Source organism: Thunnus albacares, chromosome 2 (genome assembly GCF_914725855.1).
Source record: "Thunnus albacares chromosome 2, fThuAlb1.1, whole genome shotgun sequence".
In the NCBI taxonomy this organism is placed as follows: domain Eukaryota; kingdom Metazoa; phylum Chordata; class Actinopteri; order Scombriformes; family Scombridae; genus Thunnus; species Thunnus albacares.
This window is the reverse complement of record NC_058107.1, coordinates 15,903,147-15,925,700: the sequence shown is the minus strand read 5'-3', so window position 1 is coordinate 15,925,700 and position 22,554 is coordinate 15,903,147. Positions and strand designations below refer to the sequence as shown.

The 22,554-nt window shown below is 43.9% G+C and overlaps 2 protein-coding genes across 2 annotated transcripts in view; one reads left to right on the top strand and one right to left on the bottom strand.

Annotated features, from left to right (window-relative positions):
* The first annotated feature begins 37 nt into the window (after nt 1–37).
* On the top strand, nt 38–18,319 carry disp3 (dispatched RND transporter family member 3). The gene is made up of 22 exons (XM_044368549.1): nt 38–156; nt 388–489; nt 6,879–7,868; nt 7,956–8,175; nt 8,322–8,458; nt 8,594–8,728; nt 9,435–9,595; nt 9,772–9,911; nt 10,031–10,122; nt 10,248–10,412; nt 10,765–10,926; nt 11,012–11,158; nt 11,240–11,376; nt 11,495–11,664; nt 11,753–11,883; nt 12,154–12,326; nt 12,424–12,550; nt 13,071–13,216; nt 13,327–13,486; nt 13,623–13,736; nt 13,878–14,050; nt 14,190–18,319. The coding sequence occupies exons 3-22, from the start codon at nt 6,887–6,889 to the stop codon at nt 14,544–14,546; spliced, it is 4,029 nt and encodes a 1,342-aa protein (XP_044224484.1). The 5' UTR covers nt 38–156; nt 388–489; nt 6,879–6,886; the 3' UTR covers nt 14,547–18,319.
* The window catches only part of bmp1a (bone morphogenetic protein 1a), a 31,174-nt gene continuing 26,503 nt past the window's right edge, over nt 17,884–22,554 (bottom strand). The window contains exons 15-20 of the mRNA XM_044368557.1: nt 22,344–22,524; nt 22,096–22,221; nt 21,810–21,937; nt 21,078–21,291; nt 20,477–20,727; nt 17,884–18,801 (exon numbers count right to left, since the gene is read on the bottom strand). Coding sequence (XP_044224492.1) covers nt 18,667–18,801; nt 20,477–20,727; nt 21,078–21,291; nt 21,810–21,937; nt 22,096–22,221; nt 22,344–22,524 — 1,035 coding nt within the window. The 3' untranslated portion in view covers nt 17,884–18,666. The remainder of the gene's footprint in view (nt 18,802–20,476; nt 20,728–21,077; nt 21,292–21,809; nt 21,938–22,095; nt 22,222–22,343; nt 22,525–22,554) is intronic.

Genomic DNA, 22,554 nt, shown 5'->3' with positions numbered 1-22,554 from the left:
CCGGTGGAGTACAGAGGGTTTAGCGCTGTGTTCCCCTCCTCGCCTCTCTTCCACTGGTGAGCCAGTCAGCAGGGCAGGCTGAACAAAGCCATGGGAGAGAGAGAGGAGCTTCTGGGAAGAAATGTCTCTCCCTGACTCTGTCGCCTGGACAACCGGGTAAGAGAGGAGGGGAGGGAGCGGGAGAGAAAGGACCTGGGAGCATAAAAGAGGAGGAAAACAACACATTATTAGCTGCTGAGATTAGGAGATTCTTCCAGAGAGTGTGTGTGTTGGGAGGGGGGAAAGGATTTTTCTGTGTACTTCTCTTGTGAGGGTTCCCTTAGTGTCTTACTTGATGAGTTATTAACTATGATAATAAAGCAGTAAATTATTTTTTCCCTACACCAGAGCATGGAGGAGATGAAATTGCAGAGCGCAAGTTCACCACATCACAAGTGGACCCAGTAGGCCTGCACGCTCCACCTGTATTTCTCATCTCATCAGCCTCAGGTAAGACTCCTCAGTGTTTCAGACATTTGCTTTGATAGGTGTTAATTTTGTTATAATTGTTTTTGGCAGATTTATAGATTAAAATGCTAATTGGTAAAGGCAGTCAAGTGTGCAAATAATGTAGAAAATGAAAGAGAGAGTCTAAAAATGGTTTAACAAACCGATAAAAGCTCATCCGGTCTGCTTGCAGGCAGCTTGGGATACAAGCCTTGTTCATCAGAGTAACTCTGAAGCAGATAAGTTTTGACAAAGAGGCTTGATGTTATGTGTTTGAATTTTGTTGTTTTTAGATTTAGTTTTATTCTGCCAGACAGAAATTACCTCTAGAGTTGTATTAGGCTTATTCAGTCTGTTTTTTTTTTATTTAGGAGAGTGAGAGAAATTGTATAGTGCATCCCCACGATGCTTCACACAGCGTGCATAGAGCTGTGCGCTCTCTTCAGAGTGAGCATGAATTCATCGACAATCAGAAAATGAACACTGTGTTAGGTGCAAATGGTTCTTGAGAGTTTGGGTTGAACCGTGGACTCCGGATTCACAGTGTGTAAAGAATAGAGGCACGTCCACAATAAAGATAGCCTACTGCTGAGCGCTCATGCATAAGGAATATATATTCATAGAGCACTGGTGGTGAAATCAATGCCCCTTTAAATGAGGCGGTATGATGGCTGAGTTTACACCAGGCTGAGTGTGTGTGGGGCAGGAGGCAGCATATTGGATGAGATGGAGGGGAGATAAACTGAGCAGGGTGTGTGTGTGTGTGTGTGGGAGGGGGTATTTTATCTGCTGTCAGTAATGAAGGTTACAAATCTCTCACCTTTGTGGACAGGATAGAGACGCAGAGAAAAGGCAGCAAGATTGAGGGGAAGTAAAGGGTAAAGCGAGTGAGGGGATGGAGAACGAAGGGAGGGATGAGAGAGATGTTGAGAGAGATGATTATAGGTGAAGGGTTCAGGCTCGCAGCATGCTGGGATTGCTCACAGCTCACCTACCCGACACAATCCAGAGATGTAGCAGAGGGTAAAAGTGCTGACACTCAGCTTATCGGCATTTTTGTTCAAGTAAAAAATACATACACACGTTTCAGGAAAAATCTGCCGGAGTTTATGCTTCACCCTCCTTTTTGCTCGCAACTTGCTGACATATGAGACAGCCCAAGTACAGCTCTGTGCTGCACCATCAAACACAGCTGCTGTACTTCTAACAAACAGACAGGTACAGCTTGACCACCTGAGCAGCAATCGTTTAGAAAAAAAGGAATGGAAAAAAGCTGAAGAAAAAGTTCCCAACGGAGGCTTACGTGAGGGCAGGCAAGGGTATCCAACACAGTCACACACCACACTTAACACAAAGAGCAGTTTCATCTTTCAGGTGGTTAATGCAGTATTTCATACCTCATACCCTGCAAATATAGTTCATTTCAGACCATTCTGTTTAAAACTGCATCACAGACAAAAAACACCACTTCAACTGTTAAGGAAGACATAGTTTTAGTATAGACTAAACCATATGGGAGACAGCTTTTATTCCAATAAATACAGAATGCAGGATGCCAAATTGCACTCTATTTTTAATCCACACCTGCGCAGGGTTTAAATCGACTGTGTACTCCTAATCTTTGCAGAAAAATATCAGTGTTGAACAATTCTGGCAGCTTGTAAACACATTAGTTATACCAGGCTCTGCACTGCTCGCAGTGCTTTGCAGCTGCACACCGCTCATAATTACTGTACATGAGGTGCAATGTTCTTGGATGCAAAGACGCGTCAGACTCATCAAGAAGGGAGAAAAGGATGTGTCCCTGAGGCCGTGCATCACTGTAGTTATCGTTCCTTCACTGTACCTGTTTGCTGTCTGTTGGAAGGTACACAGCAAGCAAAGGAGGGTTAGTATAAAGCACACATTCCTGCCTTAATGTCTAATAGGCACTGAGTCTGCCTATCAGTCTTTAATGAGTTCCTCGAACTGTCAGACTTTGACATCTGCACTACTAATCAGCCTGTTTGATGTTGAAACAGACACAGAAATGGAGCTGCAGAGATGTGCTGATGGTCCTCTCATTTAGATTTCCTCCATGAATTTTAAGCAGCAGAAAAGCATGATGTCTTTTCACAGATGCTGAGGTGCTGGTCGTTTGTTTGAAGAGTGACTGCTGTGCTGTGTGTGTGTGTGTGCGCGTCCACACTCAGTCATTCCCCAGGCTCCATTCTTTCTTCCCTTCCACTTTTCTCTTCCTATTTCTTGCCTGTCTGTGTGCCTCCTCTCATCTCCTCCTGATGAGAGCACCATAATCAAAACTGGAGAGGGAGAAATGAAATGTAACAGGATTACAATAATCTAATTACCCAAAATTAGCAGCTGTATTCCATTTAATTTAATGTGAGAGCACAATTATATCTCACATATTTCTTGAAAACTGATGATATAATTGGTCATTACTTAAGGGGGGGGGGTTGCAATATGCATTATGGCATCATAGAAAACAACATAATAGTGCTTTTTTTTTGCATTTTGAAATCACATCCCCTGAGGGTTGCAGATAACCAATAATACCACCTTCAAATCACAGCCTGAAAATTGGAACAATTTCTTTTCCCTCTTATTTTAGAAATAGAAGACATACAAAACCAACCCAAAATAATCAAGTGATTTGGTTGAGATTACATGTTCTGTCCTCTGTGTAATGCTAACTTGTAAACTCCACCAGTTTACACTTTGAAAGCAAACTTCTCAACACCTTTAATGAATATACATGTCCTCTGAAGCAGCAGGGAGTTCATGTTCACACTGCGTGGGCAGATGCTGGTGCACTGCTCTCCCAATACAAGGTACACTGATGTCCTTGTCTGTTCAGTGAGATGACACTGTAAGTAACGAAGGAAGTGTTGTGCAGATTTTTTAAAATTTCCCAAAATAGGCCTTTCTCTCACAGAATATTAGACACAGTGGAGCTCTTGGTTTTCAACTCACCAGGCCTTCTTATCTGTTTCATAAAAGTACAAGTTCAATAAATCACATTAGTCAACCCAGTCTCACATCAAAATGTGTAATAGCTATATTGGTCCAAAGTGCAAAATGTTTTAGCTTCACAATAACAGCTCTAAAATTGTGAGATGCCTGCGTTTTTGGGTTGTTGTTTTTTTTTTGGCTATTCTTTTCTATTGGCCTGCATCCACGTCACATGATTGTCAAGTTTCTGTCTGCCAAAACAAACAAAATGGCTGACATTCCTATTATTCACAGTGGAAAATGCAATATTTCAAAATAGTTTTGGCATCAAAATGCGTTTGGATAACATTTCTGGCGAGAAATGTGCATTTCATTTTCATAATCTTCGTTCAGTGAATGTATACAATGTTTAGTTTGTCAGTTATTACAAAGATTTTTTCAGGCTTCAGGCATGGACGCTGCCATCGCTGAAACCATGTAGTTGCATGTTGTTTGAATCATTGTCTTTGCATTGTGTAGTTATCTGAGCTTTTATGTTATTTTTGTTGTTTTATGTAACTTTAAAAAAAAATGTAGATTTTAGAGCACCCCAGGGATAAATTGAATTTGAAATCCAGAATGTGAAGCTTTGCAATTGGCTAACCAGAGGACCTGCTGCCCGGAAGTATTTTCCTCACTGTCACCGTGTTAAGGTTTACTTTTAATGATATCTTTAACATTTCTCAACACAAAAACATGTCCTTGATAACTCAACAATACAATAGGTTAATGTTAGGCCATCCAGCACCATCTGAAGGTCCCATTGAGGAACAAAGCATCGAGTAGGGGGCAGCAGCCTGCAGGCCCCCCACAGGAAGCACTTCACCAGTGGATGGCTCCTGGCAGTGAAGTGGTCCAAACCATCGCGGCCCACCGTAATCGCTGCTGCAAACACCCCAAAGTGGATCAGCATGACCATTATCGTATAGGCCCTGCAGGAAATCTAGGATACCCTGTTGGGGGCACGAACATGGATTGAAGGCCCTGGCCTCGCACCAGTCCGCAAATACCTACCAATGTGTTGTGTAAGCCCTAGAGGTGGACTGGGCATGTGCATTTTGAATTGTAGCGACCACCCTGGCCAAGAGACCCAAGCTGCTCAGTCTCATCCTCTCAACCTCCTGACCATGAGGCGTCATCCCAGAATTCAAAGCAAGAGGATAAATCCCCCTGCCTGACACAGAGCTGTGGGCAGATCTGGTACTGGCCGTGGACTTGCCACCGCCATTCAGACCAGGTCTGGGAACCACCTGGCACCCAGCCTCTCTGGTGCAATGACTATTATGGACATGTGCTGCGTCCAAACCCTGTGGAGGAGCTGCAGGGGCGTCTAGCCCCAACGGGGGGGGGGAGGAGGGGACATCGGTTGCGCTCAGGGAGAATCAAAGGGAGCACTGGGTGTTCTCCTTGCTCGCAAACAGGTTGGCCACTGGTCGTTCACAGCATTGCCAGACCTTTGCGCCTATGTCCAGGCAGAGGCTCCACTCCTCGAGTGGGCCACCCCTGGACATCCTGTCTGCTCCCACGTTGAGGGATCCTGGAATATGACAGGCCTTAAGGGAGCAGAGGTGGTGATCCATCTGGGGCAGGATGGACATCGTCATCCTGTGCAGGGCCGAGGATCTGATGCCCCCTTGTCTGTTCAGGTAGGCCACCACTGTGGTGTTGTCTGACTCCACTCAGCTGTGAGGGGAAGTGGTGCATCACCTTCTGCACTGCTCCAGCAGGTTGATGTGGCAGGGGGAGCTCAACCATGTGTCTCCCACGCTGGCCTGGCAGAACGTCCTGCTCCGACCAGCCAGGTAGGCATCCTCGAAGATTTGGATCTAATGAGGGATGCACCCCAGCAGCACCCCTTCAGGAAGACAGCCAGGTTAGTCCCAAAAAAATCCCTTTCTCAGGCTGTGGGCTAGTTCACCTGGAACACTGCCTAAGTGTTTTGGTCACGATCCTTCCCTTGAGCTGCAATGCTAGTTGGGATAGACTGCACATGGCTCTCACCTCCAACGTCACATGTAAACCTGGAAGTGGCTGTCATGGCAGCAGCTAACAGTGCTAACCATGGGTTCTGGAGGGGTTAGCCAGAGCTGAGAGCACAACCGAGAGAGAGAGAGACAGCATGGCGGTGGTCGAGGAAGGAGAAGGAGCAAGGTGAAGGAGTGGCGGTAGAGAGAACAAAGCCTGTGAATGAGAGAAATAAGACATTATTTCCTGATTGTTTCATGGCAGTTACGTTCTAAAGCACAAATAAATAACCACCATCAAACACTTAACAAATGATTTACTGTGGAAACAGACGCTCTTAGTTTTATTTTTCTCCTTCTCATTCATTCATTACCACTACTCCACTACAGGGAGTGACAATTCTCTCTAACCAGTCAGTGATCTGCAGTGTTTTGACATCATTTGTATCAGCTCAGCTCACTTGGAACCTCGACAGAGGTGATACCAAAAAAAGTATCAGGTACCGGGTACTGTCCACAATTTTTGCCCAGTGGAAAACCAAAAATGGCAAGTCGAGCCATACTATGCAGTGGAAAAGCAGTGCTTTCTAACTCAAGGAGTCTTATCATTTTTACAAATACTGATTAAATAGTATAATTTGTAAAAAAAAAAATTATGATAGATTTTTCACTTCAGCTACAGAGCTGAGCATGGCTATCTTTTACACATAATCAAGATTCACTGTCTTACCTGGCTGACCTTAAAGCACTGTTCTAAAGAGAAAAGATAAATTGCTGCAGTTAGCGGGCTCACTGCCACTTGAATGCAAACTGTCTGCAGTATCTTGTGTGTAGAGGAATGTGAAAAAAGTGGCACCTATTGACACTATTAGTCAAAGGCTGCCCATCACAGAAGATAAACCTTCTCTTCTTCCAGAACTCTGTCTAATATCCCACTCGCTCTTCTTGTCAGTAATTAGACAAGTGAGATTATTTAATTTGCTGCATAGCAGACAAAGCCACGTCGGCTGCTGATATGTAGGAAGCCACCAGCAGACTCTCCCTGGGTGATAATGGTTTGCTCACGCTGACAGAGAAGAATTAAATCACAGCTTTTAGCCTGTCTCACCCCCGAGCTCTTGTGATCAGCATTTTAAAGCAGAACCATTTTCTCCTATAAGCCCTTGAGGAAGAAAAAGGTCTTCCCTCCTCAATTTCCTCCACGACTCCTGTGAGCTGCCAATGGATGCCCTTTCGTCGACAGCTGTGTGAGGACAGACTTAATTCTCACATCCTTGCTTGCTGACTGCAAATTTGGAAGTTACCTTGTCCTTCATCTTGTCAGATATGTCAACTGCTGGTAGTTCAAACATCTATTTTGTGGTTCACCCGCCGGAGGAAAGAACGGGTGCTGCAATAAGTGAGTGACGATCAAGTGCTGTTATGTTTCCCTGACAGGTGCCAGCATGGATGTGGAGGATGAACCGCTGCTGTTTCAGACAAGCTGGGGAGGGGAGGAAGAGGAGGAGGAGGAAGTGGATGGAGTGGCGCACACACTAGGAAGGAGCTATTTCTCTGGGGACAATGGGGTGTGTGGGGTGTGGAAGGCAATAGGGTGGGTGTACACACAGCCCTGTGTCAGTGGAGTGGTTTTAGGGGTAGTTGTCCTGCTACCTTGCGCCCTGTTTGCCTACATGCTCCTCTACTGCCCTCCGCTGGACATAGACCTCTCCTACAGTGCCTTTGAGGTGCATAGTCACTTCTCTGCCGAGCGCTTTGACGCCCTCACCATTGCTGTAAAAACTCAGCTGGGGTCCTGGGACAGACGTAGGCGAGACTTAGATAACAGTGAGTCTGAGGCCTTGCAGAGGCTTCTGCTTGAGAGGCTGGGTGGACAGGGAGTATTCAACAGGACAGGTAATGAGGAAATGAGGTCCTCCACTCCTCAAAACAACCCTCTCCGAACAGGAGATGATCATAAGAGGGAAGGTGCAGGTAGCAGAGATAAAAGGACAGCACTTGATATGGGTCAGGAGGAAATACTGAAGTACAAGAACACAGATCACAGAACAAAGGAGGAAAAGGAGGGATTACGGGATAAAAATTCCACTTTGTCGCTCATTAGGAGGCGCAGGTTTTCTCCTAACTACTACTTGCAGAGCCAGGCTCTGTGGAGGATTGAGCTGGTGTTTGTAGCTCAAGGGGAGGGTGATCGCAACATCTTCACCCCAGAACGTCTGCAGACCGTCCATCATGTGGAGCATCTGCTCATGCAGCACCCGCAGTTTCATCAGTTCTGCTGGAAGCCTCTGGAGGTGTTGAGGGATCTGCCACTGGGACCATCCTACTGCTCCCCACCCAGCTCACTCCTGTCTTACCTGTACCCCAGTGAGCGAGGGGGGAAAATCTACTATGATGGCATGGGCCCAGACCTGGCTGATATTCAAGGTGAGAAAACCAGCAGTTTTTGTAAAAGGACTACTTGTACGAGTTCACCTCACAGTGCTGATTTGACTTGTATGTATTTCCTTGTAGGTTCTCTGAGTCTCGCCATCACCCACCCACAGTTCTACTGGTACGTGGATGAGAGTCTGTCCCCTGAGCATCTCTCCTCCTCTCTCTTACGCAGCGAGATCCATTTTGGAGCTCCTCTACCATCCTACTACTCCTTGCAGGACCGAGCTAATGAGCAGAGAACTCACTTCAAAAATTTTGTGGTTCAGTACGCTGATATCCTGGCCAAACAATCTACCAGGTTTGGAAAATGAATGTTCTGTATAATTAATGCAATATTGTCCAGTATTTTTCCTTTCAGGTGTTTATTCTGCTGCCTTATTGTTACATTCTTATAGCAGAGAGTTGGAATTTAACGTTATTGGACATCCACCTCCTTTGTCTCAGCCAGGTGAAGGTGCTTTATGGGGGAACAGAGCTGTTTGATGATGAGGTGAGACACACCTTCCACAATGATATGATGCTGGCTGTCATCAGCGGAGTCTGTATTACTGTACTGGTCTATGTTCTGACCTCCTTCTCTGGTACAGTATGACCTGTTCTTTTGGATTATTTCAAATTTAAATATCCAAATTCATTCTTGGGCTGTCAAAGTCCGTTTTAGAGTAACCTCTATGCATGTGTATATAACCCCTGGGTGTTTTCTCATCTCTTTGTAGTGTTTTTGACTTTCTTCGGCCTGGTTAGCATTGGACTGAGTTGCTTGATGGCTCTTTTCTTATACCATGTTGTCTTTGGAGTGAGGTACCTGGGCATTCTCAATGGAGTGGCGGCATTTGTTATTATTGGTATTGGTAAGGGAAATAACTACATCAATTTTTTAAATTGAGGGAATAGTTCTACATTTTGGAAAATATGCTCATTCGCTCTCTTGCCCAGAAATGAGAAGATTGGTATCACTTGCATGTCTCTGTTAAATATGAAACTACAAGGATTTAGTTTAGCTTAGCATAAAGACTGAAAACAGGGGGAAACAGCTAGCCCGACTCTGTCCAAAGGTGACAAAATCTGCCTAACATTATCTCCAAAGCTCACTAATTAACACGATGTATCTTGTCTGTCTAATGCGTACAAAAACGGAAGTATAAACCGTCAATTTTAGACATTTCAGACATTTTACAGGGCGTTATGTGCGGGGGGCAGTGACTTACTGGAGTCTTGTCGTTACCATGAGGCAACCAGTGGAGACTCCAGTAAGTTACTGTGCCCGGCCAAGAAATAGTCACATAATACTTGTAAAACTACATCTGATGTAGTTTTACAAATAAGCTAACTATTTAGCTAGTTAGCTTCATATTTAGCATACAGACAAGAGATTGCCCCTAGTTACGACCTGTAATTTAGTGGTATCAATCTTCTCATCTAACTCTTGGCAAGAAAGCAAATGGGTGTAAAGTATTTCCCATAATGTCAAACTATTCCTCTAAAAAAACAACTTTTACAGTACACTTATCATAATAATAAGGCAGCTCTTTAATTTTCTTTCTCACCGGTGCTCAGGGGTGGATGATGTATTTGTGTTCATCAGCATCTTCAGACAGGCCTCTCATCTGCTTCAGCCACAGCAGCGTATGATCTACACAATTAAAACAGCTGGCCGAGCCACTTTCCTCACCTCCTTCACTACAGCGGCTGCCTACGCTGCCAACACTTTCTCTCAGGTAATCATAGAAATGAAATCCGACTGTTAAAAGGGTCTGAACGTTAAGTATAAATGACTCCCCCTGCTATGGATGAATAGAAGTGCCTCTCTCAGCAGACAGCCATTTTCACACGATAAGCACAAATTGAATGTTTCAAGGTCCTTTACACTGTGCTTCATTTAACTGACACTTAGATCCCAGCTGTGCATGACTTCGGCCTATTCATGGCCCTCATTGTAAGCTGCTGCTGGCTTTACGTGTCCGCCCTGATGCCAGCCGCCCTGTGTATCTGGACTCAGTGTGTGGAGCCGCGCAAATATGCCTGGTTGAATTGGTGAGGCATTATTTCCTTACTCCTCTGTGAGATGTTATTTGTGCATGCTGTGCGACACCACAGGCGAGAGGTAATCCCTTCAGCTGTATCTCTCCTTAAACTGCCTCCTCCCTCTAAAGTTGGAAGTTGTTTTCGGGCCTGTCAGTGAGCCACGGCCCTTTGTCAGATGAGGATGATGATGTGGCGCTTCTGTCAGTGGAGATGGAGCCAGGTGAGATTATTATCTCTCTTGCATTGACTGAATGATGGGAGGAGAATGGGAAAAGGGAATGAGTCCAGGCTGTAAAATGCTTCTGTCCAGACACCCACTAAGCTCCTCTCTTTGTCTCGAGCTAGGCTCCTGTGACACAGACGGCGATGCAGCCATTCTGTCCCTGTCAGTGGAGACACCTCTGTCCCCTTCAGGGCAGCAGCATGTGGGTGTGGTGAGCACAAATCTTCAGTGGGCCCTGAAGCATTTAGTAGCAGAGCCAGCTGTGGAGAGAAGAAAAGCTGTCCTTGGTAAGATTTGATATAAACTCTGAAAGCTCAGTAGGATTTTGACACCGCTAAGCTCAATTACACCTAAAAAAAGATTGGGGTGAAGTTTCTATAATTTGGTTTTCTCAGATATCGTGTGCCAAACTCTTCATCTATGATTTAGACACGAGGGCAACCTCGAGATCAAATAAGAAGTATTGAAGAAATACTGTAATTTCTGTCCTTCCTGAGGGGATGCAGTCTGTCAAAAGAAGAGCAGGCACCCCTCATGTAGTATTCATTCACCCTCTTGAGGAGTGACTGTAATTGATCTGTCCCTCAGCTGTTCTGTCTACTCCATCATTCTTTGTCATTGTTTATCATGCCGGCCCAGGTGTCTTCCTCCTGGTTCTACTGTTATCTGCCGGATGCTGCTGTCTCTTGAGGCCAGCCACTCACGCCCCCTTACTTTTTCGCCGGGACACAAACCTCCAGACTCTGCTGGCTCTGAGGAGCAACCTCAGTGGTCAAGGCATCTCCTGCCCCATGTGCTCAGGTGAGACTGCATCAGTGACAGACAGACACTCACCACTTAACTGTAGCCTAAAACAAAGACCTGAAATGCATGTCATGTCCTGCAGGTGTGTTCATGGAGAAACCCCACCCTTTGAACACTCACACTTCCTCATCAGCGTTTAAGTTTTCTACACATCAGCAGACCCCAAGCACCACAACCTCCACTGCTCCTCGGAGCTCAGTAAAACCAAATTCAAGCACCAACCAGACAGGTAAAACACATAAAAAATGCTCATAGTTATTAAAAACCCAATTCTTTATTTTAAATTTTCTACATGGTGCTGCTTTTTTAGGCTCTTTGCTTACAGTGTACATATCAAAGTTGGACCTCGGAGTCTCGGCATCCCTTTACCGCTTCTCCACTAATGCCAGCACTGTCTCCCCATGGAAGCTGTGCAGCTCAGAGCAAGAAGAGGTGTCATCATTTCAGGTTAGGGAGCAGAAAAGTCAACTGGATGATTTTTTATAATTAGTTGTAGCGTAATGTCTCCCAACTGTGATATGAGCCACTAAAGCAGCTTAAAACTAATCTTGTTTTATCTGAATAGGCTTATAATCAGCCCCGCAGCAATTACACCACCAGAATGACAGTGTGTGTTTCCCATGTGTACCACCCGTACCCCAGCTGGATGATCACATCCAGCTCATGTGACCCTCGTCACGGCTGGGCTCCAGACTTTTCCTTTTATGTAGCATCATCTCCGCAGCAGCACAGCAGGTGAACGCACAAATGCAAAATCATAGCACAAGTTTACTGGACTGTCATGTTGTTTTAGCGTCATTTCAGCTCTGCGCTCTCCTCATAGGAGACTGTACTTTGCCCAGCGCCGACTCAGACCTCATCCCAGCCGAGTGTGTGTCAGCCCGCCTGGTTGTGGCATCAGTTCTGGGCCTGATGGTCCCAGGCAGGGAACCTTTTACACTCCTCTTCCCAGTGGTGAGTGTCAGAAAGCACCATTAAAGACTGTTAGGAAAACTTTTTTAGTGCTGCATGTGTCACATTGCTAAAATGTTTGTTTTTATTTCACTTATTCTCTCTTGTGTTGCTCTCATCAAAATGCAGTGAGGTTTCACTTTTTCTTGCACTCTCTGAGGCTTCTGTAAGATTTTTCCACAGTGTTCCAGTCATACAAATATTTTCACACTGTATAAATAAATTAAGTTGTGATATTTTTCTCTGCTTCTATTTTCAAAAATCCATCCTCAGCTGCCAAAGTGAAATCATCCAAAACATTTGGCTTCAACCCATGCAGTGGCGATGTGTGTGGCCACCCAGCAGTGCGTCCTCTGGTCGACACCGGGGCGATGGTTTTTGTCGTGTTTGGGATCTTGGGAGTCAACCGAACTGAGCACAAGGACAACCACGTTATTGGAGATATGGTGAGGGTCATGCATGTATCCTTAGCAACCGACAGAAAGAACGCAAGATTGTTAAGTCATTTTCTCATGTGGTTGACATGTTTAAATCTCTCCTAAGGGCAACATCATATTGGATCCAGACTTTGATATTTTCCAGGAAATGGGACATCTTTGCAAAATCTGTAAAGCCATTAGTGCAAACAGACAACTTGTGAAGCCAGGAGGAGCGCAGTGCCTGCCTTCAGGTACCACTCAAACAACATTCAGCATCAAATCATTTATTTTTGCATAATAAAACAACTTAAGCCTTATAGAGCTGAAAGGGTTTGTGGATTAATTGATTAGTTGATAAACCAAAAATAAATTGGCAACTATTTTGATAGTCGATTTGATTGTTTTTAAGCAAAAGTGGAAGAACTGTAGTGGTACCAACATCTCAAATGTGATTATTTGCTGGTTTCCTTGTTCCTCTTTAATAGCAAATTGAATATCTTTAAACTTTGGACTGTAGGTCAGACAAAACAAGACATCTGAACATGTTGACTTGAGGTTTGGGAAACTGTGGTTGGCATTTCACAGTTTTCTGACATTTTATGCATAGACCAAACAATCAATGAATCACCTGCAGTTAAATAAAGTGCTTTACTACTAAGAGCAGACAACACACCACCAAATCCTGAACAAGGAGAAGCTCAAACAATACGTACAACTCTATTAAAACAATCATATGTAGAGGATTAAATTGATTTCCTCTGTTCCCCTCAGGTAATAAACTATCATCTATTCTGCCTCTGCTCCATCCTGAGTGTCACTCTCTCCCTGAACCTAACCTGCTCCCGGGCCAGCTCTCTCATGGAGCAGTGGGAATGCATGGAGGAAAGGTCCGCTGGCTGTCTATGGCCTTTGAATCTGTAAGTCACTTCATCCCTCAGCTTTTCATGTTCCCGCATCAAAGAGCAGCACATTTCAGTCACTTTCACTTTATAAGATCCCTAATTCTCTGTCTCTCTCCTCTCCTAAGACTACATACAAGGGCAAATCCTCCTTTCAGACCTACTCCGACTTCCTTCAGTGGGAGACATTCATCCAGGAGCAACTCGCCACCCTCCCACAGTCTTCAGCTCTGCAACGAGGTTTCCAGACCTGCGAGCACTGGAAGCAGATCTTCATGGAAATCATAGGCGAGTGAGAGGTGGCATGCACGTTTGCATGACATGTGGATTTTTCTGCAAACTGAAGAGGGATTAAAATGGCAAGAGTAAGTGAGAGCAGCCGTGTGTTAAAAATCAGGTAAAATACTCTCAGTTATGTTTGTAGGTGTGGAGAGTGCCCTCTGGAGTCTGCTGCTGTCTCTGGCCATCTGTGTGGCAGCTGTGTCTGTGTTTACTGCACATCCTCTTCTGCTGCTGCCAGTGCTCATAACTATTCTAGGTAAGAAGTTAAATTGTATATTCAGGTTTGGAAGTCTTGAGTCGATGCATTCAGAAGCTACACAATGACTTTTAAGATGAAATATTCAGGTCCGCTTTGGGATCGTGGATGTAATCATGAGTTTTTCTGGCTTTTATTCAGGAGTGATCTGTCTGGTGGTGGCGCTCATGTATTGGCTGGGCTGGGAGATGGGAGCGGTGGAGGCAATTTCTCTTTCTATTCTGGTGGGATCTTCAGTGGATTACTGTCTGCACCTGGTGGAGGGATACCTGCTGGCTGGGGAAAGCATGCCCTCTACACCTGGGCGCAGCTCGGTATGGGAGTGTAAATTCAGCAACACTTTTTAAACACACCCTAAAACAGCCAGTGACTAAGATTTTGGTGAGAAGTGGCCCTGAGGGCTTGTGAATAAAGAGGAGCGGCCCGTCCCATTAATCTGTGTTTTGTTCACAGGAGCCTCCGGCCGAGAGGCAGAGGCGGACTCTGGAGGCAGTGAACCATGTGGGCGTTGCCATAGTGTCCAGCGCTGTCACCACGGTGATCTCCACAGTCCCACTCTTCTTCTGTGTCATTGTGCCTTTCGCCAAGTTTGGCCAGATCGTGGCCATCAACACTGCCGTCTCCATTTTGTTTACCCTGACCGTGACTGTGGCCATGCTGGCGTGCATGGCCCCCACCAGCTTCAGCAGACCCCCCGGAGCCGTGCTGAAGGCCAGCCTGGCTGTGATGGCAGCTGTGGCTGTGGGAGCGGCTCTGTGCTGGGTGGGGGGAAAGCTGGGAGCGTTGGCCTGGCAGTCGATCAGCACGTAAAAACACAGCAGCTGTCAGTCAACTCACACTGATGTCAGGCAGAGGATTTCCTCTGCACGCAAAACTATGAGGCACCAATTGTAAGCACTGTATTTTTCTTCATGTTCAGGGGGAACGTCAGATCAATAAATTGATCTTGTACTTTACAGCACAAAGATGTCAGAATCAACTCCATAATTAGAGGCTGTTGCCCTCATTCATCACAAATCACATTTTTTCCACTTGTATTCATTAGTGGATTGTAAAGTATTTAAAAAAAAATCCTCACCCACAGGGTACCTCTTCTTAAATATAGTGTAAATTACTTTACGACTCATAAAAGTGGGTTGACCTGACTCAGTTGAGGTATGTTTTTGATCACCTTCAGCCAGAGGTGGTGATGACATGCATTGAGTAATCATTGGGAAACACTGGCTGAGTCACAAGTTTCATGAGTGTAAGTTATCGAGTAGCTAAGAGCCACTGACTGTTCTGTGACCTGCTGATGTGAACACTGGCAGAGTGTCGCGCTCTTACGTCCATTACTGACTCACATGACTCATTTATTAGCTTGTGAAACATCATGACGTTTGTTTCTTTTTCATGTTTCTTAACTGAATGTGATTTTTGAGCCACATCTGTAAGGTTATGATGTCATTTTGTGGCTGGATTAAAAGTTGTACAACTGAAATTTAATACTGTGCAGTTTTGTTAAACGTAACGTGTGATGTAAACATCTCGGTATGCTGCTTGCACACTTTCTCAGCTGAACTTTTGATGCTGCCAACACACACTTGCTCCGAAAAGTTGTGTATGCCAGTACTCACCACAAGTTATCATCCTCTTTTCTGACCCTATCACATGTTTATATCAGATCTCAAACTGCTTCAAGGTCTCTATTTTGGTCATCATCAGCAATTAATAAGAGACCTCTTGCCAGCTCCTCAGGTGTACCCTCTACATGCCCTCCACCGCACTTGAAAACACTCACTGTAACCCACTCTGCTCCCTCCTCTGCTCTCACACAATTTAGAGCACCACTCAACCAGCCATCGACGCCAGCTCCGGTCTGCCCCGCAGAGAAGGTGAGGGCCATTTGTCAAACCACATAACACAATAACAGTTAGGGAGAGGGACTGACTCAATTGCTGCCAGAGCAGTACATTTTTGTCTCGTGTGTGTGTTACTTGTGGATGTCAAATAAATCAGGTGCAGAAAAGCCTCGGGTATTTTCTTGTGGAAGCTCAGCACTGGTTTTCTTCTGCATTGTTATGTAACAGAGCAATGGAGCAGGATGAAGACCTGTCACCGTTTGCTTACAGTCACATAATTACTGAGACGGTAGACGGCGTTACACTTCTCCAGTTCCTGACGTTAATTATTCATATGAAATGGCTCATGATTTAATGTTGAATTGCAGCACATCAATGTTTCATGCCGGTGTAAGGAGGTTGTCTATAAAGTGGCGTTCCTGCTCATCTTGACAGCAACAAAAGCAGAAGGATGTAAACAAATATTTTGAGTAAAATCAGAAAGATGAAAATGAAGCAGGAGTACTAAATTTATTACATGTTGCCAATTGTTAGTACATTTCCATTGTCAGTGCCCAAACTTTTATAGTTAAATGTCAGTGGTGCATTCACATTTTTTATGTAAAGATGTTTTTTTACAGTATCACTTTTGTTAAGTTGACAAGTTAAGTTGTTAAGTTCTTGTGAAAATAAAAAGTATGTGCAGCTGGTACATACAGAAATAGGATCTGAAATATAGCAGGGCAAGTGTATTATGTTAAAGCACTTTGCGTATAAAGGTTTTTATTCATGTTAATCTCCCCACACCTAAATATATGGGTGGGTTTACTTTCTTTACTCTTTACAGTATATTAAATGAGAAAAGATTTCAATTACAAGAAGGTTAGTGTAGTACATGTACACCAGATTAATAAATATCCAAAATATGCTGAATAATCTAAATCTACTTAGATGATTCATCACATTTTCTTGATAAACGTGTATGTGCACAGTAGTTTAGTATGTGAAATTCAATAATCGAATGCAAAAATAAATTTATATAAAAAGCTAATGTATCTGAACCTTTTATGAATCTTTATTATTTATTCATGAATGTGAAATATGCCCTGATCCTTGTTATGTGTTTACCCAAACTGTGTATCAGCCAGACTGCAGTTTGTTCCATCTGCATGTATTTTGCAGTACTTGTGGGGTTAAGTAGACTGAGGGCCCCAATTTACCTTCGTGCCAGTCTGGCAGTTTTTCTGTGCAACCGCACTGCTCTGCTCCTCGTTTTTTATGTAAAAGCACAAGAGAACAGTAATGGAATAATTATTGAGGGAGAGCAGGGTTACATGTGGGGGAATGAATATTTAGCAAGGTGGAAATGGAAATGTTTTCCCAGTCTGAAATGACAAGATCCATCTATAAATAGTGAATCAAAGATGAGATGAATAAGTGATATTTCTATTTGTTTTTGTGTGTGTATGTGTGTCACAAAAGTCTTCTGAAACTTATTTCAAACACAGACCAATGTGCCGTTTAAGTCCTCGGTCCTGTATTATTCTTCTTACTCACTTGTACTGAGTTTGTACCAGCAACAAACACAAGGACTCTATAAGGACTAAAGCTTTGTAAATTAAACTCACTCAATGCACTGCCAGGACTGGCCTAACTAATGTGACACCAAAACAGGTTTTCTATCAGTGAATATTGTGAAAAAAGGTCAGACATCAAACATGTAGCAGACATCTGCAAGTTCACACAACAACATACTGCTGAGTGAGAAATAAATGGAGAAAAGGAATGAGTGAGCAACATAGTATATTCAACATAGACCAATGGCTATACATTAGAAGGCAATTATAGGGCGAAGTTCAACAGTACCTTTCCACCTTTACATTATATATGTAATTACTATGACAATAAATACCCAGGCTCATTTGGTTCTTGAGAAATACTTCATTGTACCAAGAAAAGGCATTTTCTCTAGAGAGAAATTATTTTACATCTGTAAATCAACACGGAAACATAAGTCATATCTTTATTACCCCATGTTACAGGGCACACACAATGTTCAAGTATGCCTGAGGAACTAAATGGAGCAATTAAAAAAAAACAATGAAGAATAAGAGAGATAAAATGCATTTAAAAATAAGTGAACTGGCATTGCATTTCACAAAAATTCATAAGCTCATGATTTTGGAACAATTCACTGTAAAGTGCTAACTGGTTCGAACTGAGAAAAGCACATGTTCCCTTTGAAAGATCATACACATTACTTTATACATGGAGGTACAGTAATAGCCAGTCATCAGGCAAGCAATTACCAACCAGAAGACATGGACCACATTTCATTTATTAGTCCTTTAATAAGATAACTGCTTCCTTAATTTCCTTGTTAATGGTAACAACGTGAATCTTGCCACTGGTTGCCAGGACAATGCCAATTACAAATGCTGGTGTTGTCACTGTACAGTTTTCCTTCTTTCCTTGTAATTACATGCAATTGACTGACATACAGTATCAAAATCTCAAGTCAAGTCCTTCTAATCCTTTTACGGATATGAATCCTTGAACAAAAGGGATGAGAGTGTGAAGAGAGGAGAGCAATAATTGAGGAGTGCAGGAGACCCTCCCATACTCCTCCTCCTCTTTCTCTCCTCCCTCTGGATGTGGTGGGCTGGCCCGACAAAAGCAGGGATCTGTCCAGCTGATGCCTGCCTTCCTACAGGTCCTGAGAATCCACTGTTTTCCTTTGTGCCTCTCATTAGGAGGCGCATTTAAAAAAAAAAAAAAAAAAAAAGAAAGAAACAAAAGAATATCTGGAGGGGACTGGGTCAATAAATTTTCCCCTACTGTCCACCTAAAGCGGACCTTCACCCTCCCACCCCAATCCTAACCATAAAAAGGTAAAAACAAGGTGTACTGCAGAATGGCTTTACTCCTCATTGTCTGTGTGGGGAGCTAGAGCCCCTAGGAGCTGAGGTGCGGTTGGTGGTCTTGCGGCTGTTCTGTCGTGTCTGATTCATCTTGGTGGCCGAAGGTTTCCGAGCGTCAGGCTGGCGCCTCCCCTGGGGGCCCCTCCGTTTGCCCCTTTGCCCCGCACGGCCCCTTCCGGCCCCCGCTGGTCACTTGCGTGAGTGCAGTGTGTCCTGGAACTTGGTGCTGGTGTAGCGGACGTGAAATCCTTTTTTGTTGATTGTATCGTCGGAGCGGAACTTGATCACAATGGAGTCACCGGCTGAGTAGATCTCCTCTGGAGGCTGTCAGGAAGGACAAAACAACAGATTCATTTGTGGCTGCCGCTTTCTGCTTCTTTGACTGCACTTCAATTAAAACTTAAAGACTTCTCACATGCTGAAACTGAGAGCAAATCAGTGACCATGACGAATGGCTTCTGACTACAGAGGACTGCTAGTTCTGAAACAGCCAGGGCCCAAGTAAGGGTACAGGACCAGGACTGGCCCTCTCCAGCTGAATGTCTGCGTTTAATGTCTGTTGCATTGTTTTTGTTTGTTTTTGTTGTTAAGCACTTTATGACGTCTGCTCCTACAAAGGTGCTATATAAATAAACTTATTATTACTATTACTCTGATTCAGGCTTTGGCTGCTCCTGAGATGAGGATAAAATGTACTCTGATTATTAGTGCCAGGTGCAGCACTGGAGAGAGCTCTTTTTTTTCCACCAAACAAAGCAATATACTGCATAGCACTTCATATATATTCTACTGTCAGCCAAACTATTTCCAATGAAACAAAAGGAAAATTAACTGCATTATGTAAGCACAGAAAATATGCAACACTTGACTTGGCTGTTTGTCAGAATTGTGGCATCACCTGAATATTAATTCAGAACAGCATACTGAAAAATAATTAGCTGCTGGAGGTGTTCAGGCAGCTACCCTGTGGCTCTGACAAAGACAAGCATGTAACGTTAGAGCAGCCAAAGCTAGTGCAACCTACTGTGAAGCACCAGATTGTTGATTAAAACAGCCATTGAAAGATAAATAATATATTTACAATAGGTAGGGCTGGGCAATACATCAATATTATATCGATATCGTGATATGAGACTAGATATCGTCTTAGATTTTGGATATCGTAATATCGTGATATGGCATAAGTGTTGCCTTTTCCTGATTTTAAAGGCTGCATTACAGTAAACTAACAATAGACCACAAGTCTTGGTTTATTGGGAAAGAGATTTAAAACACAAGAAGAAAGCAGCCGACAATTTTTTATTGTACACCAAGCAATATGTGGTCTACTATTTGAGAAAAGCCCTTGGGCTAAAAATAAGCCTCCTTGCACTATAATGAGTTTTCACCCTACTTTGGACTCAAGTGTGTCAGTTAGTTTATTTCGACCCGTTTTATAAAAGGAAACTTGATTGAGGAACCGCTCCCCCAGGTACTGCGGGTGTTATGTCCCCTCCAGCAAATGATTCACAGGAACGGGCATGAGTAAAAGGCCAAAGCTTATTACTGTAGTGCGTAAATGAAATCAAGCTGTTCTCTGACCTGCTGGCCTCATTGTTCCAGACTCCGGCTGCAACACTGGCTGACTAATTCTCAGTTACAACCCAATGCCAGAGATTCTGATAGGGTATCAACACCCAGGGAGTGTCGACTTGTGTCGACCTACCACCGCCCCCACAGCAACACTCCCAAACCCAGAGGAGCACAATAACTTTAACAAAATAATTAAAGCCAGAATATGGACTGGAATCAGAGTAGGCTAGCCCCAGGGTAGTTCACAAAGTCACCGTATTAAAAACTGCTGGCAAAAGTTATTCAACAGCAGCGCTAATTCCACAACAATTGTCAGAATACTTCTGCTGTCATACAGCAGCAGAGAAAAATGTGCCGTAACAATCCAGTTGTGTTTGACAAAGAAAAACCATTCAGAGAGCAGTGGCTCTTAGGAAGATGTTCTTACCCCTGAGCCACAGTAACGTCCCAGCCGTGGAGACTTGGTATCAGCTCCATCGAAGAGCTCCATGTAGTCATAGCCACAGTCCGCCTCCTCCTCAATCTCAAAGGTCTGGAAGATGAGCTCCACCCCGTAGCCTTTCTCCGCTGAGATGACCCACTGACAGTCCGAGGCTCCAGGGTAGTTATTGTCCCCGAACTGGGCATGGGAGAACAGGTCCTTGGTCTTGACTTCAGCCTTTAGGCGACCACCACACTCTGCACATAAAGTTTAGTTGAGTTGGACACTTTGCAGACAGAGGCCAAAGTTGATAAGCTACAAGTACAGCCGAGGTATTTGCTGGTCTCTTGCTAATTTCTCGTTTTACAGTTGCATAGATACAAAGGACTCCAAAACATGTTCTGTAGTTAAATATGAGTCATAATCATTTTCAGACAGGGTGGTGAATAGCAACAAAAACTAAATTCTTCATTTCAAAAACATACATGAAGTTTGACATCTGGGTAACTGACCTGAATTCAACTTGATGCCTCAGAAACATCAATGCTGTGCTATTTTTTGAGCAGGAAAAGACACTGAGTACTGTTTCAATGGCATCTAATCTTACCTGCGGTATGAGAAGCCTCAAAGCCTTTCTTCTGCACAGAGTTATCAGAGAAAAAGCGAATGAACAGCTTGTTGCCGCTAGACATGATGGGTGGGGGCTTCTTGGTGCCACAGAAGCGACCCAGACTTGGCGCTTTCCCATCTCGTCCGTCGTAAATTTCAATGTGGTCATAAGCACACTCCAGGTGAGCCTCCATGTCGATCTCATTAAAGGCCTGGAACCAAACAAGATGGTGAGTGAGTATATTTAAAGAAATGAGTTTCAAATCCAATTTTTCTTGAAAGAGATGACTGGAAATGTATGAGATCAAACTTTCAAGTGAGATCAAGCTTTAAGTTTAAGCTTTATCTTGATAGTGTTATGTCTCTTGTCTGCACACAGGCACACTTGAGTTTAAAAGGAAATGTTTGCTGAAATGAGGTCTTCCTTATTTTTTGCATTCTTGCTTGCATAATATGGTTTGATGTTATAAGTTGTATACTGACATAGATACAAATTTTCTTTCAGCAAACACTTAATTTTAAAATAATGTGACATAGTAGACAAAAATGTGGATAATAACAGAAGGGGGAGCCACACATCGTCATTAGGAACTGCATAACAGTTTCTGACAACAGCACAGTAAACACAGATGTCCCCGAGGGATTAGCAATTCAACTACACACTAGAGCTGCACACAAATACATAATTTACTAGTAAATGACATAGAGAGCAGGAGGAGGTGGCACATACGATTTTGATGCGGTGGCCAGGAGTGGTGGTGAGTGCCCAGGTGCACGCCTTCTTGCTGGGGTATTTATCTGGCCAGTTGGGGCTGGTGATGATGCCGCTCACGCCATTCACAGTGTGATCGCAGCCAGCTGCAAAAAGACATCACTGAATCACAACAGACCTGCTAAGACTGCACTCAAACTGTTTTTGACACAGGGAAACTGTGTGCTGATCAATCCTAATGGCTGCTCTGATTGCAAATGTTTAATCTGTAAATGTGCAAACATAAAAGAGACAGTTGAAATACCTTCTTTGCAGTCATGTTTGTTCTCATGCAGCACAAAGCCACTCCTGCACTGACAGCTGTAGCTTCCAAAGGTGTTGACACACTCATGTTGACAGCCACCGTTCTCCTTAGAGCACTCGTCTTTGTCTGAGGAAGCACAGAGGACACAACCTTGGTGACTGTTCCCTTTGAAGAGTGACAGATAGCAGCTCCAAGTGACAGGGTGAAAAGACTTGTGATGGTGTGCACAACACTGCTGGAGGACTCACCTGAGAAGAACTGTGCTTTAAAACCCTTTTTGGACACTGTGTTGTCTGACTTGAACTCAATGCGCATGTTGTTGTACTGAGAGGTAATAGCTTCTGGTTTCTCTGCCCCACAGAACTTCCCGTGTAGCCTTGAATCTGCTGAAAGTCCACTTCGCACCTCCACGTAGTCATACTTACAAACCTGAGCAGAGAAACAGAGCATGTGAGGATG

Coding starts and splice junctions, on each gene's coding strand:
- disp3 (XM_044368549.1), top strand. CDS start 6,887: ATGGATGTGGAGGATGAACCGCTGCTGTTTCAGACAAGCTGGGGAGGG. Junction 11,159..11,239: donor TTCAAGCACCAACCAGACAG/GTAAAACACATA, acceptor CTGCTTTTTTAG/GCTCTTTGCTTACAGTGTAC. Junction 13,217..13,326: donor TGTCTATGGCCTTTGAATCT/GTAAGTCACTTC, acceptor TCCTCTCCTAAG/ACTACATACAAGGGCAAATC.